The sequence below is a fragment of the Pongo pygmaeus genome, chromosome 12, assembly GCF_028885625.2.
Source record: "Pongo pygmaeus isolate AG05252 chromosome 12, NHGRI_mPonPyg2-v2.0_pri, whole genome shotgun sequence".
Taxonomy (NCBI): domain Eukaryota; kingdom Metazoa; phylum Chordata; class Mammalia; order Primates; family Hominidae; genus Pongo; species Pongo pygmaeus.
The window spans coordinates 62,588,342-62,603,310 of NC_072385.2; the positions used below are offsets into that span (position 1 = coordinate 62,588,342).

The 14,969-nt window shown below is 54.6% G+C and overlaps 2 protein-coding genes and 1 pseudogene across 3 annotated transcripts in view; 1 reads left to right on the top strand and 2 right to left on the bottom strand.

Annotated features, from left to right (window-relative positions):
• The window catches only part of ATP6V1B1 (ATPase H+ transporting V1 subunit B1), a 29,400-nt gene extending 23,025 nt beyond the window's left edge, over nucleotides 1-6,375 (bottom strand). Inside the window, exon 1 of the mRNA XM_054476297.2 lies at nucleotides 6,189-6,375. Within this exon, the coding sequence (XP_054332272.1) occupies nucleotides 6,189-6,294 (106 nt within the window). The 5' untranslated portion in view covers nucleotides 6,295-6,375. The remainder of the gene's footprint in view (nucleotides 1-6,188) is intronic.
• Nucleotides 6,376-8,798: 2,423 nt separating this feature from the next.
• VAX2 (ventral anterior homeobox 2) overlaps nucleotides 8,799-14,969 on the bottom strand; it is a 32,809-nt gene continuing 26,638 nt past the window's right edge. For both annotated transcript variants that reach the window (XM_054476299.2, XM_063648593.1), the window contains exon 3: nucleotides 8,799-9,478. In XM_054476299.2, the coding sequence (XP_054332274.1) occupies nucleotides 9,041-9,478 (438 nt within the window). In that variant the 3' untranslated portion in view covers nucleotides 8,799-9,040. The remainder of the gene's footprint in view (nucleotides 9,479-14,969) is intronic.
• LOC129031007 (small nucleolar RNA U13) lies at nucleotides 11,830-11,942 on the top strand (annotated as a pseudogene).

The following is a 14,969-nucleotide window of genomic DNA, read 5'->3' on the forward strand; positions in this document are numbered from 1 at the left end:
ACTTTGCCAGAGCAGGGGAACTCCCTCAGCTCCCTGTCTTCAAACCTACCTTACAGACCTGCCTGCCCTGCACCTGAGCCACCCTCGTCTTCCTTCCTATTCCCACTAAGGAGGTGTCCCTGCTTCTTCATAGCGGGTCCTTCCCCTGCACCGGGAAACAGGCCCCAGAGATGACTCCATGGGGTGAAGGACCAGAGCCTCCTTGCCTCTCTCTCTGTCTCTCTCTCCCTCTCTTGTCTTCCCATGAAGCTCTGATGTTTCCAGTACAAAAGAAACCTCGCTCAGTCCCAGTCCTTCTCCAGCAACTCCCCTCACAAGCATGGCCCCTCACTGCTGGCTTTCCTTCCCCACCTTCCACCCTCTCCTTGGCCTTCTCCACTCTGGCTTCAGTGGCCTCCGATGGCTACACTCAGAGCCTGGGCGCACTGCTCTTTGGAAGCTCCCCTCTGGGGCTGCCCGTCAGCCTCCTCTGAAGACTCACACTCCTCGCTCTCAGACCTCTGGGTGCTGGAGGACTTCAAGGTTTGGCCTGGCTCTCCACTTCTGCCTCTCCTTTCCTCTGAGATCTGCTTCTTTCTTTCCCTCCTTTCCCTCCCTGCTTCCTTTCTTCAAGCATATCTACTGCATGGATGCCTTCTATGTACTAAGCTAGGCAAATGAAAGTGACAAATGAAAATGTGAAGTGCCTACAGGCTAAAAGAAGGATACAGAGCAAATAACATAATTACAAACTGCAGTAGGTGCTCCTAAGGGAAAGATCAGGATGGGTGAACGAGAGTGGGAGGGAAGACCAGACTGGGTGCGCTTGGAGGAAGCATCTTATGGGAAGGGCCATTTGAGCTGAGCCTTCAGGGTCAAGGGGTGCCAGCCCCCAGGGAGCTGGGGAAAGGGCACTTCTGGCAGAGGAGAGAAAGAACTCATCCAGGGCCTTCGGGGAACAGAAAGAGGGGCAGTGGGCTGGCATGCACAGGCTCGCTTCAGGTGCAATAAGACCTGTCACCTCCAGGAGGACAAGACATCATCTGTGTTTCTCATCGTTGTGTCCCACTTTGTGGAATAGTGCCACGGGAATATGGTACACACTCAAGAAATATTTGGACAGGTACAGTGGCTCACGCCTGTAATCCCAGCACTTTGGGAGGCTGAGGTGGGTGGATCACTTGAGCCCAGGAGTTCGAGACCAGCCTGGGCAATGTGGTGAAGCCTCGTCTCTACAGAAAAATTAAAAAATTAGCTGGGCATGGTGGAACGTGCCTGTGGTTCCAGCTCTCAGGGGGCTGTGGTGGGAGGATCACCTGAGCCCAGGGAGGTTGAGGCTGCAGTGAGCTCTGATCATGCTATTGTTGCACTCCAGCCTGGGTGACAGAGTAAGATCCTGTCTCAAAAAAAAAAAAAAAAGAAAAGAAAAGAAAAAGAAAAAGAAATCTTTGTGGATGGATTATGAAAGGTGTTAACTGACCCCATCTGCTCCTTCCCATACTTCCCACATCAGAACCGTTGCATGCCCCCTCCCGACCTTCCCAAGCCTCCAAACCAAATGAGAGTCCCATTGACCAGCCTAAAGGGTTGCACCCCTAGCACCAGCCATACTTTCTGAGAAGGCAGAGAGTAGAAGAGAAAGAGGATGTACTGGGGTAAGGGGCTGTTGGGCATAGGAAGACTCCTCAACAAGAAAGGGTAGGAGACAGAGACTTGGGCATTACCCTTCCCACCAATTAAAAAAAACTCCAAACAGCCACAGCACTCCCACACCCACATGGTGTTTGGATCGGATTGTCTGGATTGCTAGTGGATTGTGCAAGCAGACAGATGTGGGGCAGGCAGGAGAGACCCTCATTTTTATAAGCCCCCGGGAGAGCTGGCATCTTGCATGCCACACCTGCCAAAGGGCTGCGCTGGGGGAAGAAAGCAGTGATGAAAAGATGCAGGGTGGGTGGGCTGGATAGGGAGGTGGGGGTGTGGGAGGGGATGGGGCCCAAGGACCAGAAAAGTCCAGGGAATCATTTCTAATTCCACCGCCTCCGGAGACAAGTCTTTCAACTTCCTCTCTTCCTTCACAGCTGCTCCCCCACTTCACAGCCCCTGTCATGTAGAATCCCCATTAACCCTGACATCCAGCAACTCCACCTGGGAGTGGGGGCAGCAGCAGAGTGGGGGACAGAGGATTAGGGGATCCACACAGCCCTTCCCTCAGGAGGAGGGGCTGGGCTGGAAGGGGCCTAGAGGCAGCTGCAAAGTGCTTGCTGCAGGTCCTCTGGGAGTCAGATGCCTTCCCCAGCCAGGCCGCTCAGGTGACCGGGGTGAGATATTGAAGCTCAACATCTTAGCACATCAGCCTCAGCTGTGAGTTGCCTTCCTGGGCTTCTCGCAGCCTCCAGGCCTGGCTCTGGGTGAACATATCGCTTCATGGCCTGGACCCTTCATTGCAGATAATCCACTTACTCAGCTGTTTCTGTTCAGCATTGGACTATGCACATGCTTCAAGGCCTTGCCCTTGACTGACTACTGCAGCCCACTGGGTCTTCTCCCCACTGCTGTCTGTCCCACAGTACTATAGACAGGGACCCTAGAGGGATGATGTCTCTCCCCTCAGACGTCTTAGTGCTCTGCCTCTCCCCTGTTAAGCCAGCCTGATCTTTTCTTCTAGGCTGTTTGGTTTGGACACAGCCAAAATGGGGGCTGAGCAACAGAGGTGTCCTTGACTGCAAGCCGGTCCTTTTGTTTGTACACTGCCGCCCCTACCTCCGTGTGTCCCTCGCATGGAGTGGCAAAACGAGGCCCAGAAAGTGGGCTAGTTTCTGGTAGGACGCACCACAGTTCAAGACGGTATCCTGCAGCCCTCAGCGATTATGGGCCACTCTGCAACCCTGGGATGTTCGCCTTGACCTTGGAGAGGGAAGCGGGTGCATTGCCACAGGCAGAGGGCTGGATCAGAAGACCCGAGGGGCGCTCCTTCCATGGGCCTTCCAGAGACTTTGCAGACACTCCGTCCAGCTGCCCGGCCCACCCCCTCTCCATTGTCTTAGCTGACACTTTGGGTTGCGCTCCGGACTTCTGGCTGGTGGAGGGCCTCCCTGCCCCCACCTCCCTACCGCCTTTTCTGTCAAAGGCTCAGCGGGGCTCCCGCGCGGCCCACTAATTAGCGCTGGCCCAGCCACACCTGCAGCGTCCTGGGAGAGGGCTGAGACAGGCGCCCATGCGTGAGGCCGGGGTGGGGGCAAGCCCGGGGCAGCAGGTCCCGCACCTCCTCCCTGATCCCGCTGGAGGGATTAGGGGAGGGAGGGCAGGGGCTGGAAGCTGAGGGCTCTTTAGCCCAAGACCCTGCTTGTTGGGACTCTCTCCGTGTGACTCCTTCCGCTTCCAGTTGAGGAAACCGAGGTGGCGAGGCAAAGCCAGTGGTTTGGCACTCAAGCTCCTGGGGGATCTGCGGGGATCTGACCTGGCTTCATCCCTCCAACCAGGCTGCCAGCTTGTCCTTCCTGATCTTTGCTCCTTCTGGGCACCTCCACCCTCCAAGCCCAACATCTTCTGCCCAAACAGATGAAGCTCCAGGATACCTCCTCCCCAGCCGGGAGCCAAGGCCCTTGGGGAACAATTCTAGCTCCACGGGAGGCATAGGGGACCCTTCTTTCCCAAGGTGGATGTTGGCAGGGTCAGCTCCCCAGGCTGCCTCCACTCTTTCTGGTGTCTCCTCCTTTCTGGCCAGTCCTCTCTCAGCCACTGCAGTGAAATCACCCTTAAAGTCTCAGGCCTCTTTAGCCCACCTCCCCGGGGGAAGGGAGTGCCTCTTAAGTCACCTGGACTCACCTCCACCCGTGGCCTCCCTGCCCTTAGGCACCCCCAGCTTTCTCCCAGAGTTCTCCTTTCTGGGAGTGCTTACAGACCCAGGGTAGGAGGCCAGGCTGGGGAGGAGACAGGTGGAGAGGGACAGAGCAGCCCTGCCTCCAGTGTACTGAGGGTGCAGCCCTAAATTTCCAAACCCTTGACAGCCCTGTGCCTGTCCACAGGCCCCAGGGAGAACCACCCACCCCCCATCCCTCCCACTCCCAGAGCCTGAGGAGGAAGCCAGTGAGGCGGGGAGGGGATTGGGAGACACTGTGGATGAAGGGACACACCAAGGAATCCCAGCCTTCCCCTGGGGGTGGGAGGATATCTGGGCTGGGCTAGGCTGAGGCTGGTCCGGTGCATCCTGTGAGGACACTTGATAGGCAGCAAAAGTAAAGGTGCTGGCAGGGAGCAGAGCCTAGAGGGGCTCCCCTGCACTGACCTTTGCTCTGGGTCCGCTGTTGGGTTGTTGGGTGTGAACACATTCTCCTGGGTGGAGGCCATATAGAGCCAGCATCGAGGGAAACATGCAAACATGGCGGGGGATGGGGGCACTGCCATCCCTGGGTTCCAGCCTGGGTCAGAACCTCCAGGGCATGTTGACTATACATAAGGGGCTGGGTGGGAAAGAGCTGGCTGAGTGGGAAAGAGGTGGCTCCAGGCTTGGGCCAACCTGCCCACAGGAGTGTGGGGTTAGATGGTACCTATAGGGTCCCTGAGCATCAGGAGGTGGGGGCACTTTCCAGGAAGAAGGAAAGCAGAGCATGAAGATGCAGATCACACACCACTCTCAGCACCCAGCAGCTCCCCAGTGCCTGCAGGGAGGAGGGACGGCCTGCAGGGAGTGGGGCTCATCACAACAGACTGGCAAGAGTCACACATGCCAGCTCAGGGCTCCAGGCCTAGGCTCTGGACCCAAGGGGACCCAGTCACTGCATATTTCTGGCCCTTGGTGACCCTAGCTTTGGCCTAGGGAGAATCTGGACCTCCTATCCTCCCCCCAGCTCCATGGGGCGCGGCCTACAGGCCTTCTTTGAGAAATCTGACCCACCCCATTCTCACCATTTCTTCTTAGCTGGAATGTGCTCCACCCTCAGCACCTGCCTCAGGCCTCAGGAGGTGCCCCACACCCCAGGGCTCTCCTCCCATGTGCCCCTGGGCCCCTTTACTCTGATCTCACCCCTCAGCTACCCTCGGAGTTCACTCCACCTCCTCTCCTGGCCTGGATAGCAACAGAGGAACAGAGGGAGGTGGGGTGGCTGTGTCAGGCTCACTTCCCCTCACACCACACGCCCTGTTAGGAGCCTCTGGCTCTGCATAGCTGTGGCGGGCCATGCTGGTTTACTCCAGTGAGCCTCTGGCTTTGCATAGCTGTGGCGGGCCACGCTGGTTTACTCCAGTGAGCAGGGCGGCCTGAGAATTCACCAGGCCAGGGAGAGTGACCTTGGACAAGGAGATGCAGGGGTTCCCTTTGGTCCTCTGGACCTTGCCCCAGACATCTGGGCCACCCTTGCAGGACAGGCACAGGAGCCACAAGTAGGGCCTCCCCTCTGAAATTGACAAGGGTACATCCCAGTGCCTGTAGACACTTCCATGCTCCACACCTGGATACTCGTTCTTATCCCAGCTGTACACACACTCACCATACTCAGATATGTGACACTGCCAGAACACACACACAAGTGTTCTCTCCATGAGCGCACATGCACACGTGTACATCACATCTAAGTGCACACACACACACCTTTGCCCTGAGTGCATAAGCATGCAGTCACACATTTCCTTACCCCAAGTGAAGGTGGGAGCACCCCCTAGACACATGCTCCTACCTGCTTATTCACACAGCCACCCTCCCCAGAACACACACACGACATGCACCCATTGATGTGACGCACACGGGGCACCTATTTCCTCAGGCTGAGAGCGCTGACACTCTACACTGCCACACACGCCACTCCAAGTACACTTAATCACACCCCACCTGACTCTGAGTGCTTGGGTGCACACTCCTCACACAGGCACGGTTACACAAAAGCAGGTGCACAGCACACCCCACTCTCAGGGGCAACTGGAAGCTGTCTCTGGACTTGGGGTGTTACAGCAGGATTGGGCTGATGACAACTACTCCCCAGCCCTCTCTTCTGGGGTAGGCTGGGCTGGGGACCTGCAACCCTTCACCTGCAGAGGTGGCCCCTGGTCCAGGTGGCCCCACTGCGTCACTCTGCTGGACAGAGAGCCCTCCAGGTCTCCCCAGGTCTTGGGTCCTCCTCCTTTTCTGAGTCAAGAAGCGGGGCCCGGGAACCTGGCAGCCCACCCCAGCTCCCCAACCTGACCTCACCCACCATGGTGGAGGGGCTACTCACTGACACGGGGGTGAGTGATGTAGTTTCGGGTGACCGCCTGCATGTGTTCTCGGTTGCAGCCACTGCTGGGGAGCCCCCCAGGCCTGCTGTCTATCTCCATGGCCATGGAGCAGTGCCCAGCTGGGAGCCCAGTGCCTGAGCCTGTTGCTGGTGGCAGCTCTGAGACTTCAGGTCCAGCTGGAGCTGGAGAGAACCGCTCAGCCTTCCCCTGCAGCCACCCCTCCCCTCTCCCCCTCCACTCCCTCTCCTCCTCCTCTAGATTGACAGTAAACAAGGAAGCCCGGGGCTCTGGCTCCCAAGCTTTCCCCCCACCAAGTTGTGCTGTGCAGGTCTGGGAGGGGCCCCGGTCACCTGAGAGCTGGAGGATGTGGAGGGAGAAGGGCAGAGGGGAGGGTTGGCTTTTTCCTTCTTCTGTGCTAGGCAGTTCCTCCCCACCAACCCCAAACTGTATGAATTCAATTCCTCCCCCTGGACCATCAGGTGCTGTCAACATTCCCACACTCGTCCCTCACCACAGCTCTTTCTGGTCTCTCCACACCCAACTTCTGGCAGGCTGCCCTCTCTTCACTGTTCTCGCAACCTGACCTTACCCTGCACTCCTTGTCCTGACTATACCTGGATACTTCTGCCCCCCGACAATTCCATTGACATCTTTTTGAACATCTGTAGAGAATTATTTCCTGGTCAGCCTCAGTGCCACCTCCTACATGAAGTCTTCTCTGGATTCTCTAGCAGCCAAGATTTACTACACATCTAGCCTCTTTCCTAAGTCATGCCCTTTAGGAGAGGCCTCTCTTGTCCCTGCCACTGGGCTGTGAACCCCCAAAAGCTGAGCCTGTGTCTCGACCCACAGACCTGGGCCTCCTGAAGCCCGTCTGTCTCATACATACTATTGAGAGTTCTTGAGAACGAGGGCTGGTCTCTCTCCATCTGATCATAGAACCATGTCTCATCTTCTCACATTCACCTCCAGATTTCTATACAGCAGACCTGCCCTGACCTTTCCAGCCCAGGTCAGAAAGGAAAATGGAGGTCCCTGTATTGTATAACTAAATACCTGGAGTTATAAATCAAGCTATGTGCACAGCCTGGCCTGGGTTCCACCCAAGACCTCACCACTGCTTCCCAAGAACTCTCTCCTCATGTCATGAAACTAAGAGTTGTGGTTTCTCCTGGTGAGTGGAGTGTGGTACAGGTCCGCTGGGCAAGGCAGGGTGGAGCCTGGGTGGTAGCTGGACCTGCCCAGCCCAAGGTCTTTTGTCACCCCCATGCCTCATTCTAGGCTCGGGATTTCTGCATTTCTAAGCTCCTCCCCAAACCATACCACTGAGCAGAGAGCAGGGCAGAAGTACGTTTGCCTAGGGATCACTGTCCCCAAGCACCCACTCCAGGTGACTCAGGACAGCCAATTTGAAACCAAAGCAGCAGCTACTACGTTTCTCAGAGCAGACTGGAGGAGACTGTGCTTGTTATTTCTGTTCACAGAGTCAAAATCTTACCCCGCATCCTCCCGCCTGAGGACCCATTTCAGATCTCTGGTTCCTAATGCCCATCCTTTCAAAGAACTCTCCTGTGGAGGGCGGGGGTGGGTGTGACCATCAAGGAGCAGCATGAGGAAGATCTCTGTGGTGATGGAACAGGTCTGCATCTGGATTGCAGCGGTGAGTCCACGAATCTATAAAATGACATGGCACTATGCACACACACAGTACCAATGCCAATTTCCTAGTTTTCATATTGTACTATAGTTAGGGAAGATGAAGCCTATCTGTCTCATACTATTGAGTTTCTGCCAATAGAAGGAACTTCTCTGTCCTATCTCTGCAGCTTCCTGTAAATCTATAATTACTGCAAAATAAAAAGTTAAATAAAAGAGTCTTGAGCAAGACTCTTATTTAACTTTAAAAAATTTTATATTGTTTGAGCAATATGAAATATATATTATATATATGTGTATATATATATATATATATTTTTTTTTTTTTTTTTTTTTTGAGGCAGAGTCTCCCTCTGTTGTCAGGCTGGAGTGCAGAGGCATGATCTTGGCTCACTGCAGTCTCCACCTCCTGGGTTCAAGCGATTCTCCTGCTTCAGCCTCCTGAGTGGCTGAGATTACAAGCACCCACCATCACACCCAGCTAATTTTTGTATTTTGAGTAGAGATGGGGTTTCCCCACATTGGCCAGGCTGTGTATAGATATTGTAAAGGGTTTCATGTTGCAGTTTGTGATGGGTAGGCCCTCTCTAAACATCTGGACTCTTGCTTGGGTTTACCTTTGATGCTCTCTCTCCCTCTCTCTCGACCTGGTCTCCCCTTTCACCATTCACCCTCTTCAAGGTGACAATGTTTCCCTCTCTCAAGTATTTTTATGTTTGAAAGAGAGCTTGTAAAGGGCAACATTTAACCAAAGAATTCGTGTTGGTGCCATGGGCCTCTATTGACTGGGAGTCAGGTGCCTACTGACGCACACATGTGAGTCCCCTGGCCCCCAGAATCCCAGTTTCTGCCCTCTCCCATCTGAGGTCCCTCTGACTCTAAGCCCATTTTCCCTTCCAGTGACAAGAGGGATAGAAGGGATTGAGGGGTAAGTAGTTGTGCTGTGGGCACCATTTCCCTTCTTGTCATTGTTTTCCTTTTATTTCAGTGAGAGACACACACACGCACACTGCACTCACGCACACAAGCTGCGGGACCAAGGCCATTTGGCCGTGAGTCTCTGAGCTGGGGGGCAGGTGGGAAGGAGCGTGTGGCTGTTGCCCCTCCTCTCCGGGGCCTGCTCAGTGCTGTCCGCTGGGGCACAGGAGACTGGGAAGGTGCTGTGCTCGGGACTCAGTGTCACAGGGTGGGAGTCTTAAGTGTTAGCTTTCTTGCAGCTGCTGGCGCTGCCCACTTTCCGTTCTAGCCAGTTGTATGGCTCGAAGGCTGAGGAACCGAGTTCGTAGCCGGCAGGCAGGTCCAGGAGCGGGGCCGAGGAAAAGCAGACAGCTGGCAGAGGGGGCGGCAGTGGGGGGGACGCTGAGGCCGAGGACAGCGGGTTGAGGCGTGGGGAGGAGTTCCTGGGGTCACCTAAGGAGGTGCCCCTGTGGCTAGCAGGTAGGCCTGGCAGGCTAGGGGTCAGCGCCAGGAGGCTGGGGGCCCTGGGCACAGAGAGCAGCCGGCCCTGCTCCAGCAGCCGCAGAATGTTGGAGGTGGCAAAGGCCTCGGAGGCTGAGGAGGACGCCCGCTTCTCCAGGTCTCTGCTCTGGTCTTTCTTCTGCTTGGTGCGGCGGTTCTGGAACCAGACCTTCACCTTGGGGTGGGGGAGGGGGTGTCAAGGAGGGAGATGGGACAGGCAAAGCAAAGTGGGGGCAGGTGGCAGGAGGAAAGGAGAGGAAGGGCATGGGGTTGGGGCAGGTGGTGGATGGGATGGGGGTGGGGTGTGAGGGTGGAGCAAGAGGGAAAGAAGAGCAGATTGTTGTTAAGGTCTCCCCACAACCATCCTGCTCTAGGCAAACTGATTAGGGACTCTGGTCCCCCAAATTATGAAGGCCCCTCTACTGCTAAACTGACTCTGGCCTAGGATGGAGGAATGGATCGACAGACAGAGAATGGAGTTTGGGAGTACAGCTGATGTTCTCCTCTTGGCCCACATGCCCTTGGCTCACAGTCAAGTTCACAGCCTCAGCCACCATTTATGTGCTGGTAATTCCAACTCTACCTCAGGCCCAGAGCTCTGAACTGAGATCCAAGCCATGTATCCACCTGCCTGCTAGACATCTCCCCATGGATATCTCAAAAAACACCCCAAACCCCACATGTGCAGCTCTGTCCTCCAAACAGAGGCTTCCCACGCTCCCTGTTCCATCATGGCTGCCCCCACTCACTCATGCAGGAACCCGTCTCCCAGCTCCCTAGAGCAGACCCTCCTCTCTCCCTTTGTTCTCTCTGACCTGGACCATGGCATTGTCTCTACAGCAGCACCTCTCGACCCTGGCTGCCCATGAGAACATGGGGGGCTTTAAGCCCTTAACTCACTTCTCACCTTGGACCAATAAACTCAGAACGGGGGAACCTGGGACCCAGACTCTAGTAATTTTTAAAGCTCACCAGGTTATTTCAAGGTGAAGAAACCAGTGTTTTAAAGGTGTCTCTGCCCCAGGTCTAAACTGTAACATCTAGAGGGCTGGGGGCAAGAGAAAAAATGGAAGCCTCTGGCTCATGGCCCACCCTGGCTCTGACCCACATGTGTGTGGCTGCCCCAGCCTGTTCACACTCTGCAAATAGCCCCCCATTGGCCGCTTCTTGGGCCTGGAGTGCTGAATAATGTCTGTGGTCTGCCTTTGGGAAGACTGACCCTGGAGAGGCCCGGGCAGGTGCCGGATGTTGCTCAGGGCCATTTGGCAGGGAATTCTGAAACTGGACACTTTGATGGCAGGGATGGGTGGTCTCGAAGGTGGGCACAGGCTTCTGGCAGGTGAGACCCCTTGGCTTCGCAGAGTCCTCATCCCGTAGGGAGGGGCATGGCCAGAGGAGGGGCCAGATGCCCGTCTGAGGATGGTGAGGTCTCTGCCTCCATGCTGGCCGCCACGCTGCCTTTGGCGGGAGCTCTTTCTAACCCAATCTGGCCATTGCCTGGTTTGAAGTTTTTAGCGGCACCCTCCCACCCCATCACCTATAAAGGCCAAGTTTCTCAGCGTGACACCAAGTGTGACTGGATGTGGCAGGTTGTTGAGGGGGACTTCTGATGGCCACACATTCAAAGATGAGGACAAAGAGGTGCCACAGTCTGAAGAAAGTCACCAGAATCATGGAAGAGGCCTTTTTCAGGGCCTCTGAGAGGAGGCAGAACTGGCCCTGCCTCTACTACCCAACACCCGGTGCTCCAAACCCCTTCCTAGTCTACATGAGGAAAGGGAACTGGGCAGGAAGCTGAGGCTCAGTCCCCTGGGGGCCATAAAACCTCATGGGAGGAAGGGTGTGCTGCCCTGCAGATGCAAGTTGGGGGAGGGCCCAAAACAATCACTTGTAGGCACTAGAAGGAGAGACTGGCATTCATGCCCCAGTCCAGAAACTCATCAGGCCACAGCATCTACAGGCCCATATCATGGGGGCCACCATGGGAGCACCCAGACTTGTTTCCCTGGGAACATAGAGGCCAACCCTGCTCCTCGCCTGGAGCTGGGGCAGGTGTACCGGCAGGGAGGGTAAGAACCTTGGAGGGGAGGGCCCAATAAGAAAAGGTCAGGAAGACCTTGCTGGTTCCTTCCAGCCTTTGGAAGATCTAATAGTCCAGCAACTGCTGTGGTTTTGAGAAGTTGCCAAGAGATGGGTGGAGGAGAAGGCTGGAGCCAGAGGGCTGCCCAGGTTAAGAAGACAGGCAGAGCCAAGACAGACTGGGCCACCTGGGCCATGCCAGACATCACCACCTGCTAGGAGTGACTGGCCCTTCAGCAAAGGCCTTCAGAAAGTGAGGCCTTGGTGCCTCCCCTCCTCACACCAGAAGATGTCCAGTCTTTTAAAAAGATCTCTGCCTCCTTGAAGCCACCCCCTGCCCTCTGATCCTGGAGGAGGTGGCTGTTGGGGGAAGAGGGAGCAAGTGACTGAGACAGATCACAATCCCCTCCAGAGGCTGCACTGGGAGGAGGTAAAGAGTGGGCAGGGGTCCTTTTGTAGTTCTTCAGCAGGATGACTGGGTGTTCATGCTCCTGTGTGAGATATGCTTTCCTCAAACCTCAAACCTTGCTGGCAAGCAGTGAGTCAAGGCTGTTCTGAGTGGGGAAGCAGGCGTGGGGCTTCAGGAGATGAGATTTAAACTAGATGTGAGTTTGGTGTTTTGAAGGACATTGGATTGAGTTTATTTCTTTATTTTTGTTTTTAGAGACAAAGTGTTGGTTTTCTGCCCGGGCTGGAGTACACTGGTGTGATGAGAGCGCACGGCAGCCTCAAAATCCTGGCCTCGAGCGATCCTCTTGCCTCAGCCTCCCAAGTTCTGGGACTACAGGTGCACATCACCGCACCTGGCAGATGCAGATTCAATAACCAAAAGTGACCAGAAAGTTATGAGATCTACTTGAGGTTGATTGCTTCATTTATCCATTCATTCACTCATCAGATATACATTGAGGCCCAGGGAATCAGCAGTGAACAAAGCCCAGTGAATCCTTGCCATGTGGAGTGGGCAGTGGAGTTGGGGAGGCAGAGGATGAACAACAAACACAAACAAGCCTGTCTGTCAATTGGCAGCGAGGGCTTTGAGCCGTGTTTCTCAAATGATTTGAGGTGAGGACCACTTTATAAAGTGTCCAATTTTGTTGAGGACCAATACTTTAAAAAATACAATTAAAATTAATTACTGGAAAGATTGCTATATACATTTGGTTTTTTTTTGAGATGGAGTCTCACTCTGTAGCCCAGGCTGGAGTGCGGTGGCATGATCTCGGCTCACTGCAATTTCCACCTCCGGGGTTCAAGTGATTCTCCTGCCTCAGCTTCCTGAGTAGCTGGGATTATAGGCATGTGCCATCACACCCAACTAATTTTTGTATTTTTGCTAGAGACAGGGTTTCACCATGTTGGCCAGGCTGGTCTCGAACTCCTGACCTTGTGATCTGCCCACCTCAGCCTCCTAAAGTGCTGGGATTACAGGCATGAGCCACTGCTCCAGGCCTTTTCTAAATATCTATTCTTTATTTCTGTACTTACCATGTCATAGACAGGTAACAGTTTATGGGCTGGCAGTGGCCCAAGGGCCATACTCTGGGGGGCACTGCTTTAGAGAAAGGTGGCAGGATAGCGGAAAGGAAGGAGGGGGGTGACTGTTTTGTTAATGGAATGGCACATACAGCCTCCCTGAAGAGGGGACATTTGAAGAAGATATCAGTAAGGGATGGTCAAGGAAGATTCAGCCAAGTCTAGCTAAAGGCAATGACTGGAAAGAAGAAAACCCTTTCCCATTTGTCACCTCTGGAATCTGACTGCTGAGGGAAGCAGTCCCACCAGATCCTCAAGGACCATAGCGCTGCACACTGCTGCATTCCCCCTCCCTGCTGGGAAGCTTCCTGACCTCTTAGCCAAGCCAGCACCTCTCCATCCTAGGACCTGAGGCCAGGCACCACCTCCAGGAACCCCTGAGCCTCAGTGTCTTATCTTTAAAATGGGGACAATAATACTTGGCTATTGCAGAGATGAAAGAAGAAAACCCATTTACAGAGCTTAGCATCACGCCGTCCCACAGGAAATGTGAGTAGTTATTTATCGCTCGCTTTCTCTGTTTCTAGCTCTGTTTCTGAACTAGAGGGAGAGGAGACACAGATGTCATGATTCCAGTCCTTGGGAAGCTGAAGGTCTAGTAGGGGAGTGGCACTAACTCATTCCCAAAAAACAGATGGCAATTCGCACTCAGGGAGTGGCAGCAATGGGGTGTGACAGATGAGGAATGACCAGGCATTTACAAGGTGCTCTCCCACATATCCCATCTTCCTGCAGCTCTGGGTGTAGCAAGGAGAGGCGGGTGTGGGCTGGTGCTGGGTTTGGGCGTCTCCTGAGAAGGTGAGCCTGGACCCTAGGAGAGGAGAAGTCAGAGGCAGATGGAGCAGGGGCTGGGACCAGGGGTGCTTGTTTCTTGGCCACATACGGACTAGGTCAGGAATTCTCAACCTTGGCCACACATTGGAATTTTCTGGGATGATGCCCAGGCCTCATGCCTCACCCATATTAAACCAGAATCTCTAGGGAATGCGGCTGAGGCCTGGGTATTCTTCTAAAGCTCTGTGGGTGATTCTAATGTGCTTCCCAGCATTGCAAACTTCAAGGGTGAGAGTAAGAAGGGTCAACTCTCTACTTCCCACCATCAAGCCCATCAGGCCCATCAAGCCCATCAGGCCCTTCAGGCCCTAGTGGGTAGGTTCACAGGGCCCTGCAAATGTTGTCTCTCTGTCTCTCTGAAGAACAGACAGGCTCAGAGCCCTCTGAATGTGTCCTCCTTCCCCAGGAAACCTTCATTTCCACCTCAGGTTCATCCTCTTCTCAAGGTTAAATCCAAAGTGACTGGTCCATATCTGCTTCTGGGAAACCATTCCTAGCTGACTTCACAGGGTGGCGGGGCCAGCACACCTCCTGAGCTGTGCCTCTCCCCTCACCTGCCCAGTGCACCTTCTGGGCTGTCTCCCTCCTCTGTCTTTTCAGGGTCCCGTGTGGCCTCCTGGAGGCTGCCATCTTGACTCTCTGGGACTCAGTGAGTGCTTGGTGGCTGCCCCGCCCCCCTCCGCAATCTCTTGCTGGGCCACACTGTGACCCATGGCTGTGCACCAGGGGATGGGCACGGTTTCCACTTGGCTGCCAGGACTACAGAGGAATTTTTCAGGAGATTATCCACCAGCTTCTTTGGGCTCACGGTCAATATCAAATTCCAAGATTCATTGTTGATCTGGAAATGGCACTCATCTTTTAAATACTGTTTTCTGTGACCATGGGCCCATACTTAATCTGAGGTGAGTGGTATCTGTGTATCTAGGATGGCCTGGTTTTTGTAATCTGCACTAGGAAGGTACCATCTATTGTGCTGTTCTGGAAGAAGCCATCTGAGGCAGAGGCATCAAGCATGAGGCTGAGGACAATGCTGAAGGGCTGGAGCAGCTCTTATCCAAGCTAGGTGGGAATCCTGGGGGGGTACTGGGACTTGGCAGTTTGTTCTCCACCTAGCTCCTGGGCTCCTGGCCCTGAGAACGTCCTCCAGTCCAGCTGCAGGAGGGGAGTCCTGAGCCAGCTTCTCACCTTCCTTTCCTCTGCAGCCACATCCTCTT